Raw genomic sequence first — 12,440 nt, forward strand, 5'->3', positions numbered from 1 at the left:
CCCCCCCCAAGAACCGCATGTGCGAGTTCCCCCACATGCGGTCAAGTGACGAAGGCCCTTTCCTTCGAGCTTGGTAAGCGCTTCGCTGTAGCCAAGCTTCAACCGTGACTGCTCGTCGCTTTTGGCCGCCTTATTCCGTTGGCTGCCTTATTCCATCACCCGAGATCCAAGTCAGCAGCGGCAAAGATCTCTTGATTCCTCGCGGCCGGGCCGGCTTGGAAGCAAGCTACCTCTTGCCTATCTTACCTCCTTCCTTCACCATGAATTTATGTTGTCTCACTCTTACTAACAATTTTTATTTTTGAAGATAAAAATGTTGACATTATTGTATTCTGCAGGCACTTGACACATTTAATACTGCTGTGGTTTCCCCTATATACTACGTCATGTTTACAACACTGACCATTGTTGCAAGTATGATAATGTTTAAGGTAATTCAAAATTCAGTTTTGTGGTTATGGCTATTCAGCACTCTTAGTTTTAATCAATTTCCATTTCTTTGAGATATCATGAATGGGTTATTATATTGCTGGAAATGAAACAATTGTAGTTGCAAGAATAAAAATAATGCAGATAGCTGGATAAATATGTTTTATCAAATTGACTGTTCTATAAGGGCAAGAAATGATGTTTGAGAAAAGAAAGTTAGCTTGCTTTTCAAGAAGAAAGGATTTTGAAACTTGTCTAATTTTGGTGATTTGTTTTGGGATTCAGGACTATGTTCATCAAAATGCAACACAGATAATTACAGAGTTATGTGGTTTTGTAACTATCCTCTGTGGTACTTTTCTTCTTCACAAAACCAAAGACATGGGAAGCAATCCATCCAAACCAATACCTGTCCTCCTCCCAAAAACAGATACGGATTGTAAGCCAACAAGCGAAACAACAAAAATCCCAGCTGAGGTTTGAAGAAAAACGACTAGGAGATTGTTCTTTAATTGGATCATCAAGAGAGCATAGGGGAAAAGGAGAGGTGCATAAACAAGGAAGATAGAAGCATTTGTTATTGGATAAAACATAAGGAGACAAGCTTAGCATTGGAAAGAGGTGATGTTTTTTGACAGGTTGAAGCCAATGTTATACTAGGAAGATATTTCGATATGATTCTTTTTTGTTATTTTGACTTTAGAAAGATTTTACAGTGTGGATACTGATATCGAAATTGACATGCTTCTTCGAATTATATACACAGATAATATGGAAACGAGTTGGACTTTTGTTGCTTCAGGCTAGCATTTCTTTTGTGTATATAGGACATTGCCTGTATTGAGATTCTCTTGTTACTTTGTCTAGTTGGTTTTCAATGTCTTTCACTCTTTTTTTTGGGATTAAATTCTTGTTGTATCTGTAATAGATAGGGAAAGTGATTTTTTATCGGTAATTTACACTGATCCTTTAAATATATTATGGTTGTTACATTATGAAGAATCTTGAGGACAACAAATTGATAATTCAGCAAGAATTGTGGCTGAAAGCATAAGAGAGTAGTATTTCTTGAGTAGGAACTATAGATTGTCACAACTTGAGAATATCAAAGCGATATCCATTGGTAAGTTTTTTATAGTAACCAGAGATAACAGAATAAACTCATAATATGACAACAGACGTCAAGATTAAACTATTCCAGTCTCGATCACCAGTATATCTTGGTCCAAGACCAGACTTTGTTCTCCCACTATGTCAACAAAGGTTTTTTGTACTACTTCATATGGTAATTAAGGGTTATCTCAAAATAGTTGTTAGTGTTTCCAAATGAAAAGATAAAAGAAACAAATGAATGAAAACAGTACTCTGATCAGTCATCAATATTCCCCTTTTTAGATTTCTTGAACATCACAAGAGGTTAGAGGGAAATGACATTTCAATCAAATTGTATGTCGTCTCGAATTTTTCCGTCCGTCATGGTCAAAGTACTCAAAATTGTTTGACCGAATCCGGCACGAATCCCATACCCACACCACCCATACTAGTGTCCTGTCGACACGGGTGCGGCACCTAAACTACTGTGACGGAGCAACTTAGTTGACTAAAGTTTTCATATTTTGACATCATTTTGGCCTAAGGAGCAGTTGATGATAACTAAGGAGTACATTCAGAGATTTCATACAAGATGTGGTAAATAAGGAGTCCTTGTACGAGATGACAAATGTTCCAATGATCAGAACTAGAGGTGGATTGAGGAGTAGAACTTTATGGGTTTGGATTCGATTCGATATTACTACCACATCCTATCAAATTTACTGGGTTCGAAATCTATTATTTGTACTTATTTAGTGGTTTTTTAACACACATTATAGGGTCTAAGCCAAAGTTACTGGATTCAAATGAACCCATATCTTATTCACTAGATCCGCCCCAATCATCAGAAGAAGATAATGCTACCATCTAGATAGCTATGCTTCGCACTTTTGGACCCCAAGGTTAATGCTGGAATGAACAGTAGAATTCTACTAGAGAATTAGTCATAGTCATATTTGGTAAAATGCATAAAGCTGTCTTAGTGGAAATTTCAATTAGCATCGGTATCGGATGTAACCATTTAACCTGAGCTACAGTTCATGATTCCAGAGGGACTGAGGAATTGGATGTCAGATTTTCATGACCATAAAGGGGACAACTTTGCCTCTTCTACTTGAAAAAAGTGGAAAAGAATCAAAGGAGGAACGAAGTATCTTCTACACCAGATATATTGATCTCGACAGCAGAGAAGTATAGTTGCTATATTGTAAGGTCTTGCTACTACGAATTGTTGAAAACTGGTTTAATGGTTCACAACCTTGGAGAATAAGAAATAAAAAAAGGGCAGCCCGGTGCACTAAGCTCGCGCTATGGGCGGGGTCCGAGGAAGGACCGGACCAAGGGTCTACTGTACGCAGCCTTGGAGAATATTGTTAAACAATAAAAGTCTTTGAAAAGTTAAATGCTTTGGATGGACTACTATGCTTGTAGCATGTCTAACTATGGATAATACCATTGAGTTAGAAGAAATGCAAAAGCTGAGGAGACATCTTGGAGACAAAAATCAAAATGTTTTTGGGTAAAACAGAGTGATAAGAACACAAAAATCTTCCATACGATGGCCAAGGTTCATAAGAGACATAACAACATTGACAGGATAGAGATTAAGGCCAAGTTGGTTGAAGATCAAGAAGCTACTTGCAATAACAGCAGTAGTAATATCATATGATACAAAAGTAGACCAACTTGATTGTTGATAGGATATAAGACATCTTTGTTATCCCCAAGTAAACCACATAGCTAAGAAGGTCTAGTCACTAGTGTACATGGAACTGATTGAGAAACATACGATTACTAGTGGTAGAAAAAAGTTATTTTTCTTCGTTAATTAGTGAACTTGACACTAGATTACCAAATGGTGTTTTACGGTAGCTAAATAATTGGGGCAATGGAACACAGTGATACAAAATGGTCAAACTTGTATACGTATAGGAAGAAATAAATGTTTCCTTAAAACAACATTCAAAATAGTAGACATTCAGTTGTCACTCGGAGATGAGTCTTCGTTCTAACAATTTCATAATTCACTTGATAGTACTATGTTCATCTAGTTCTACTAAAATAATGTTCCAATCAAAAAGTAAATCCAGAGATCCAATCGCATAAATTGTAAAGGTGTGCATTTTTACAAAACCTCAGCATTTCTTTTTACAAGGTTTTACAAAACCTAAACATCAAATGACCCCTATGACCAACAGCCCAATATCGACTAATATTCTACGAAGGAAGTTAATGAATTGGAAATCAAAATGTAAGTGGTACTACAACTCAAGGTTTAAAGGTGTGCCTTTAACCAGCAATTTTAGAAAACTTAAATAATTGATGACTGCTAAACTTGACCAATATCTGATTATGGACTTACACTTTTTAATGTATACTTAAAGGAATAAGGTCAAACTGGAAGTAGTATTACGATCTCTACAAGCGCCCTAAACTGTGGCAAAGATAATGATTAATGATAATCAAATGTATCAGGATGGCAATAATAATAATTGAACTGTTAGAACCTTCACTGGACAAGATGTTACAAGTTACAACCATGCTATATTTAGTCATCTGATTTATATGAAGAGAGAATTATGTTATTGTGCCGTCCTGAACCTCAAAAGCATAAATCTTCTAGATTAGCAACATTTGGTACATGGCCGAGTTGTTGAGAAGTACAGATCTCTTTGGAGATTTGAGCTGGCCTTCCTTTGTTGCTCATGTTTAGTTATATTATCATTCATAAAGATTATGAGAACGCTGGATATGAAACAAGAAAGAGCGGATATGGACAGATAAATAAATATATTTTTAGATTTTTTTTTCGGGTGGGGGGTGGGGGGTGGGGGGGGGGGGTAGTTTCTCGCTTGTTTTTGTGTTAGTTAGAAACTTGATGGAAGAATAAAAAGAGGTAAAAAAAATCACTGCAAAAATTATGGTATTATATAAAGATGTTTATTGAACAATGACGACATAAAAACTTAAAAGGCTGAGAACTCTACATTCTATACTGGCTACACTAAAAAGGCGAAACATTATTCAAATACATAGGCTCTGAACAGAAACCAAATATCAATAATACAAACTACAAGTTACTGACCTTTACACTTGTTCATGTCTTGCAAGGCTAAATGAACCTTCCCTCTTCAGGTGGTCGATGTAAATAATAAAAGAGCATCCTTCTATTCATCCATCCACAATAAATTGGTCTTCTTGGGTATCTCCTTCAACTCTTGCATCGCCGTGAACCATACCATTGACATGATGCAAGTTTTGTATCATTTGTGAAAGATAATGGTTAGCTCCTGTGTGATCAGAAAGCCCGGTTGGATGACCAGTCCACTGAGAAAAAATTCCGAGCAGCTGACTAGTAAGATTTTGTTGTTCGTGAAGTATTCGAGTCTGGATCTGGCTCATTTCAGCGCGATGCTGACCTAACGTCTCATCAATCCTCTTCTTCCAGTCTGATCTCCTCTTGTTCATTCTTTCTTCGCGTTCTCTTTCAAATATAAGTTGTTCCTCTCTTCTCCTCCTCTCCCTCTCCTCACATTCCTTCTCCATTATTTCCCATTCTTGAATTCTCTGTCTCTGCAACTTCTCCACCGTTTTCTCCCTTTCTTCCCTTTCTCTTTCTCGTTCCTCCCATTTTCTCTCACGTTCTTGTTCAAATTCCATTCTAAGATGTTCTCTCCTCTGCCTCTCCCGCTCTCTCTCAGCATCCCGTTGCTCGAACCGAGCTTCCATTTCCTTTAGTTGTGCCAACTGCGTTGCAAGAAAACCCCATGTCCTCTTCTCTACCCCTTTGAACATCTTCTTCTTCTTTCTCGTATCGGATCCAGTTGCCTCGATATCTTCGTAAACAAATCCATCGTCCGCATCTTCCTTCATATGACTATTCCTCCTAATATTGCCATTGAAATTCCCCTCTCCTTCTTCCCCATCATAATCAAACTCCATACCAGTAACACCATGATCAACCCCATTAATACCTCCGGCAAAATCACCGTCGCCAGCATTACCTAGATGCCCGAATTGATCAATCCCGATACCATTACCACTCCCATCAAATCCCACACCATTTTCAATCCCATCTCCTACGACCGCCATGGAATCACCACAATTGAAAACAAGCGTATTCACATCCCCAAACACTTCCTTATACCTCAAAAAGTTCGACCAATGAGTTAACCCCTCCATCCAATCAAACTCCTCCGCAGCCGCCGACTCGTCCTCCCCCGAGTTTGACTTCTTAATCTTCTGCTTCACTAATGTATACTGGTGCCTCATATTCTGCACTTTAGTGGACACATCCTTCCAAGTCCATTGCCATGGATACGTAATCGGATCACGAACATGGTGCACAGAATTTACATGTAAAGCAATAGGCCTATACTTCTTTTCCCTAGTTTTCATCTTAGCTAAAGTCCCATCACATAACATCTCACCATACTTATCAATTAAAGTTCTTTCTTCTGCCTCAGTCCACTTTTTTCTTCTTGGTTGTGGCATCATCAAATAAAACTAACTCCACCAATCAATTCAACAAACTTTAAGAAGCTCAAAAATCACATACACAACAACTAAAATACCCCAAAACCCCAAATTTCAGCTCTTTACAACAAATCCATATAAAATTAAATCAAAACTCAAATTTGGCCAAGAATTTGTCCAAGAAAAGCTAAAGGGTACACTCAAAATCACAACTTTTTAGCTAATACCCAAAATTACAACTTTTTAGTAAATACTAAAAGTTACAACTTTTTGAGCAAATACCCAAAATCAAAACTTTTTAGTAAATACCAAATATTACAACTTTTTAGCAAATACCCATATTAAATTGAGGAAGAACAATGGCATATATGTATAAATAAGACAAAAAAGAGTGATAAAAAACTGACCTTTAAACCAATAATAGGTTTCTTGAATTGGGGAAGAAACACAGATAAAGGGGAAAATTTTTTGATGGTGAAAGTTAAAGGGAAACAAAAATGAAAAATTGGGATTTTCAGGTTTGATTTGAGTTTTGTTTTGGGGGGGGGGGGTCGGGAGGGGGGGGGGAGGGGGTTGTGTAGTTAGTAGTTCAGCTGTGTCAAAAGCATTTCTTTCACTACTGGTCGAAACCCGAAAGAGCAGAGAGATTCGCATGAGCTGAGCATGATTCATGTGGTGAAATTACCACGTTGCCCCTATGTTGCTCTTCTTTTTTTTTTTTTTTTTTCCCTTTTATGCTTATTAATAATTTTTTGTTGATTCTTTTTCAATTGGAAATTTTTGTTACTGTACTCTAACTACAACACATGGTGTGAGTCTATCTTTTTTTGATTTTTTTTGCAAGTAATATATAAAAAAAAAAAAAATATTGCCAAAGTAACCATTTATTGTTACAATTTGACTTGTAATTAAGTTGGGTGAGTTTGTGGCTGTTTTAAGATTTTACGTCCCAAATACTATATTTACTTTGTATTGCATTGTTAGCCTATTATATATATATATATGTAATATGTATATGTTGCTTGTTAGAAAATTATTATTTGCACATCTATAAGAAAAATTAGTGAAAATAGTACGGGCTAGCCAGTTTTCAGAATGGTAATTGAAAAATAGTCAGCATTTGCAAAGTCATTGAAAAATAGCCACTATTTTGCTGCAACACAGAAAGTTCCAGCATAATATATTGGAGATTGGTGTACTTGTGTATGAACTTCCAGCATATTATGCTGGAACTTCAATACACAAAAAGTTCTAGCATAATATACTGGAGATTGGAGCACCTGTGTATTAACTTCCAGCATATTATGTTGGAACTCCAGTATATTATGCTGGAATATTTTTCGAATTTTGAATATTGTTTTCGTTCAAATTTATCTTTACAAGAAAAGTGGCTAAATTTCAATTACTTTTGAAACTTTAGCTATTTTGTAATTACCACTTGTAAATCTGGCTATTTTTGAATTTCACCCGAAAAATCAGCTAGAGCGATAGTGAATAGTCTTTAAGAAGAAGAGTCGGGGTTTATCAAAGATAAAGGTTAGTGGTATACTACAAGTTTGAGTCTTATATTTTACTCGCGAGAATTTCTATGCACAACCATAAATTGTGATTATATCTTGTTTTAGCGATTAAAGTTAAAGAAGATTGATTCCTAACGGTTGGGAATATAATTTCATTTCCAAGACAAGAGCTAAAACACAAAAATAAAAATTATTGACTTATCAAATTATTATCTATTGAGCTGTGAAAATGATTCAACTAAAGAAAGAAACAAATTTAATATTCGTTTTATGTCAAGCAATACATGACTTACTCCTATTATAACATTCGACGCATAATTTATAGATTCGACTCATCAAGTTTCAATTAGCAAGCCATCTTTTAATTTGCAAATAAATAGACATAAAGATATAAATAAATCACAACACAAACACACATCGCGACTATATCTTGTTTAGCAATCAAAACAAATATTGAGTTTAAACAATTGGGAACATATATTTCAAATTCCATGAGCCTGAAAAGAAGCAAATCAACTAAAACTCGGAAAAACATAACTAACTCATCAAATTATCTATTGAATCATGAAAAAGATCAACTAAAAATCAGAAACAAATCCATTATCTGTTTTACGTCAAACAATACGCGATTTACTCCCGATATAATAGTAAAGCAAGATGTGTAGGTGGATCGACTCATCAAATTCACGTGCAAAATTAACGCATCCCGGGCATACCGCCACTTGGCATCATCCTAACATTAGGCATTCCTCCTTTACCATTTGCATTAGCAGGAGAATTAGCAAAATGCTTAGCAATCTCAGGATTTTCTTCCATAATTTTCTTAACCATATCTTGATTTTGAATCTCATCACTAGTTGGTTTACCCAATGTCTTTTGTTTTTGATCAAACATCATTTTTTCCACTGCTGATCTTGTCTCCAAATCCAATTCAGATAACCTACTTGGTTCAGGCTCAGCTTTTTGTGTGTCAATTTCAGGGCTACCTTTGAATAAACTCTTCCACCAATCAGATTGATTTCTTTTTGTCATAAGAATTGTCACTTGTTTTTGATCTTCTAAACTCCAAAAACATTCATCAGCTTTCACAGGCTCCAGAAGTTCACCTTAGTTAGGAAAATAGAATAACAAAATGTAAGAAGAAAGGAAATGTTACTGGCGGATCTAGAATTTTTATTAAGGGGTGTCAAAATATAAATAATTAGATACATCGAAAAGTCGGGAGGAGTCAACGTACAGTAAATATACAAGAAATAAAAAATCTATCTAGCGATATAGTGTAATTTTTCGGCGAAGGGGTGTTGCTTGACACCCCTTGGTTCAATGTCGCCCCGCCACTGGGAAATACAGTCAGAACTCTCTATAACAACGTCCATCACTATAAAAGCCAAGCTTTTTTTGGAACCAATTTTCATGCTATGTTATAATATATATTCTTTATAGCAATACTTCACTATAACAACCTGAAAAATCTGGAACAAACAAGACTGTTGTAGAGAGGTTTGATTGTATCTATATATTGAAAATTCACTAAAATATAGAAAAAAGAATTTTAACTCAAAATTTCAAAAGTATAATAATTTTAGTGGCAAAAAGTTAAATGTTGAACTAATCAAATTTAAATCCTCGATCGTTATTTTACTGATCCACTTTTCAAATAGACATGTTCATTTAAATTTAAAACTAAAATTTATATTTAAAATTAAATTCATTGTATTTGAATGCATGGAGTCTTCAAACTCCATTTTACCTTTTGAAGTGGGACAATCATACTTCATGAATATTCAATGGCAGACCTAGTTAAAAAGCTATGATTTCAATTGAATCCGACATTTTTGACACGTAACTTAGATATATATAAAAAATTAATAAAATTTTAATAAATATTAAATCATGCATCCGCTTCTGTATATATTACAAACTACTACTATAATTACCTTCCACAATTGGTGGTTGATTCTTGAGACCAACTTTGATGAAATTGTTCTTGATATCCACAGCTAAAAATCTTGATTTTGTACCAGGTGGTACAAAAACATTAATAGTAACATCTTGAAGAGTTTGTCCCCATGTATAATTCTCCATATCAAGTCCATTAAATTTATTTGGCTTTAATTTCTTGTTTTCTTCTTCTTTTGAAGCTAAAGAGGAAGAAGAAGTGTCTAGTTCTTTTTGAGGTTTTTCTTGATTTTCATCTTCTTTTTCTTGTTGATTTTCTACAGGCTTTAATTGTTGTGCTTGATTATCTCCTTCTGTGTAATCTGAAAGAATTGCCATTATTTTTGGTGTTGAAATGAATGAGTAAAAGAGGAGAATTAGAGAAAGGTATGTGAATTGGTGTGAAAATTTGGTAACTATAAGAGTGAATTATATAGTAAATCATCAGAGAAACAAAAGGAAAACTTGGTCTTAATTAATAACAATATGCCGTGAGATTCGTAACAGATTGAATTAACCTCTAAACATCAAATTGAAAAGTCTAGAAAATACCTTATAATTAGTTCTATATTCATTTTATGAATTTAAGTTATGCACACTTAATACAACTTAAGAATATTAACTTAATCAGTTATTGTTAGTGACGGAGGCAAGAATTTCATCAAAAGATTAAATGCTCTTATTTAACAATATATATTGGTTGAATCCCCTTTGGTAAATGTAGCTCCACCACTGGTTATACCAGATTATATTATCATCTATCAATATCATATTACACTTGCAATAAATAATTACTCGTTGTCAGTTATTCTTATTTTAATATGATAGTATAAAAGTTTACACTCTAATTTTATAAACAAAGATAAAGAAAAAATTAGTCCAAATAAATAAATAAATAAATAAAAGCCAAAAAGATTAATTTGTAATGATTTGAGTTAGTTAGAACATTTAACCGTTCGCTTGAAATACGCTTAGATCAGTACTTGAAGATTTTGACCAAAGCATAGACATTAGGACAATCACTCTGAAAATTTCATATGATTTTCTTGGTAAGATACACCCAATTTAATTAAGTTAATCATAAAAAAAAAAAAACTAAAGTTTATTAGGAGTCCTATTTTCAAATAATAAAACTTTTGAAAATGGAGTATGTCTAATAAGATACGGTGATAAAATTTAGGGTTGCCGTCACATTTCTATCTTTTATTTCCCTCATTTTTTCTTCTAACATTGGTTTTACTCTTCATCGCTGATTTAACAAGAAGCTGAAGTTTAATTTTCTAATCATACAATTGCAAAATTAATGTATAATATTATGCCATAAACTCAATTGAAAATATATTGTGAGAAACAAATTTTGCAAGTAAGCACAGGTTACTTTTTGCTTAGAAATAAGCAAAACTATATAATTTGCAAATATAACTTCAATAAATGTGGAGTTATCTTTATGTTTTCATTGAATACATGAAAGTACCAGGAAAGAAATATAGTCTGACTCCTCTTTATTTTTCTTTATTAATAAATCCTAATAAACTACATCTTTATTTTGTCGTATAATCTATGAAACAATTTTGAACAGATGAACGTCTAACTAAAAAACTTGAGTTTTTCCAAGTTGGTTTCTTGTATATTTTCGGTAACTCGCCGTTGGTTCATGTTGACGTTAACATAAGGAACATAACAAAGAATAACAAAATTATTAAATATTTTTATACTATTATTTAAAATTATGTGAAAAATATATGGTAGATAACTATGGTTATATACTAAGAAATGTGGTTAAATAAAATGACATATGTCATTTATTTATAGGATGGGTGTAAACACGCGACGCGGATAAGTATTTACCAATTTTCTTCTAATATTATTTAGTACTTATTTGTGTATTAGCAGTAGTAATATTTACAGTTGGAAATGAATTTTGTTGCGCCAAATTATATCAACTGTTTTAGGTTTAAACTAATAGCTGCATATCGTGTGTTGCACATTCTCTTATCTAATCATGGTTAACAAATATATATTCTTATCTCTATAAATTATACTTAACGGTAATAAATTTGTATGTAATTCCGTGTAAATACTAAGTGCTGGTAAATATTTACCGTACTAAGATGGATAACCTACTCTGCCCCATTCCTATCCCTAGTCGATTTGTGGTAATATTAGGGTTTTTCCCACAACTCCATTATGGATTCTAATTCCTAATTAAAAAAGGTTTTTATCTCTCTCTATGTGTATAGATACCCATTCTTCTTCCTAATTCTCACATCTATTCACAAAGTCTCCTCATTCTTCTCTCTTTTTTTTTTGAACCCTAGGAAAACCCGCAACCGCTACAGCTTTTGCCACTGCCTCTGCCCTTCGGGTGAGCACTCTATGCGCACTGGGTACAAACGATGGGAATTATCTCATACTACAAAGACGAAGCACAAGAACCACTCATAAAACCTATAGAAAAAGCCCAAGATAATTCTACTTCTTCTATTTCAACCCCAAAAGAAGAAGAAAAAAAGAAGTTGCAAATACCAAACAAAGCCAATGGACTTGACATGGAAAATTATACATGGGGTCAATCACTTGAAGAAGTTACAATAAATATCAAATTACCGCGTGGTGAAAGAGAAAACTATTTTACTGTAGCAATTGAGAATAGTAATTCTCTCAAAGTTGGACGACATCTTCAACCATTTATAATAGATGGTCAACTTTTCAAGGAAATAAAAGCTGATAAATGGAGTTGGTATTTTTCTAGTAAAGAAGAAATTTGTATTATTCTTCCTAAGAAAAATAAGAATTGGTGGAAAAGTTTGTTGAAAGGTGGTCCAGAAATTGACACACAAAATTTTGAGAATAAATGGAGGATTTTGACACAAAGAGCATTGCAGCCTTGGAAAAGATGTATTTTTGGCTAGTTATGTCATTCACTTATTTTAGGTAGTAGTAATTAATTTCAAGGTATTTTTGGTGGAGTGTAATGGTTTTTTA

General features: G+C 33.9%; 3 protein-coding genes across 3 annotated transcripts in view; 2 read left to right on the forward strand and 1 right to left on the reverse strand.

Moving 5' to 3' along the window:
* Positions 1-1,336, forward strand: part of LOC109208064 (probable magnesium transporter NIPA2) — a gene marked incomplete at its 5' end in the record, with an annotated part of 5,037 nt that extends 3,701 nt beyond the window's left edge. The window contains 2 exon segments of the mRNA XM_019371078.1: positions 339-431; positions 715-1,336. Of these exon segments, the coding sequence (XP_019226623.1) occupies positions 339-431; positions 715-912 (291 nt within the window). The 3' untranslated portion in view covers positions 913-1,336.
* Positions 1,337-7,932: 6,596 nt separating this feature from the next.
* On the reverse strand, positions 7,933-9,850 carry LOC109208065 (protein BOBBER 1-like). Its single transcript, XM_019371079.1, has 2 exons — positions 9,455-9,850; positions 7,933-8,623 (listed from the first exon to the last, which is right to left on the reverse strand). The coding sequence occupies exons 1-2, from the start codon at positions 9,792-9,794 to the stop codon at positions 8,214-8,216; spliced, it is 750 nt and encodes a 249-aa protein (XP_019226624.1). The 5' UTR covers positions 9,795-9,850; the 3' UTR covers positions 7,933-8,213.
* A 2,001-nt stretch (positions 9,851-11,851) lies between these two features.
* LOC109208054 (protein BOBBER 2-like) lies at positions 11,852-12,367 on the forward strand. The gene has a single exon (XM_019371062.1). It carries the CDS (start codon positions 11,852-11,854, stop codon positions 12,365-12,367), a length of 516 nt encoding a protein of 171 aa, XP_019226607.1.
* Positions 12,368-12,440: the final 73 nt, after the last annotated feature.

This window comes from Nicotiana attenuata, unplaced genomic scaffold, assembly GCF_001879085.1.
Source record: "Nicotiana attenuata strain UT unplaced genomic scaffold, NIATTr2, whole genome shotgun sequence".
Lineage (NCBI taxonomy): Eukaryota > Viridiplantae > Streptophyta > Magnoliopsida > Solanales > Solanaceae > Nicotiana > Nicotiana attenuata.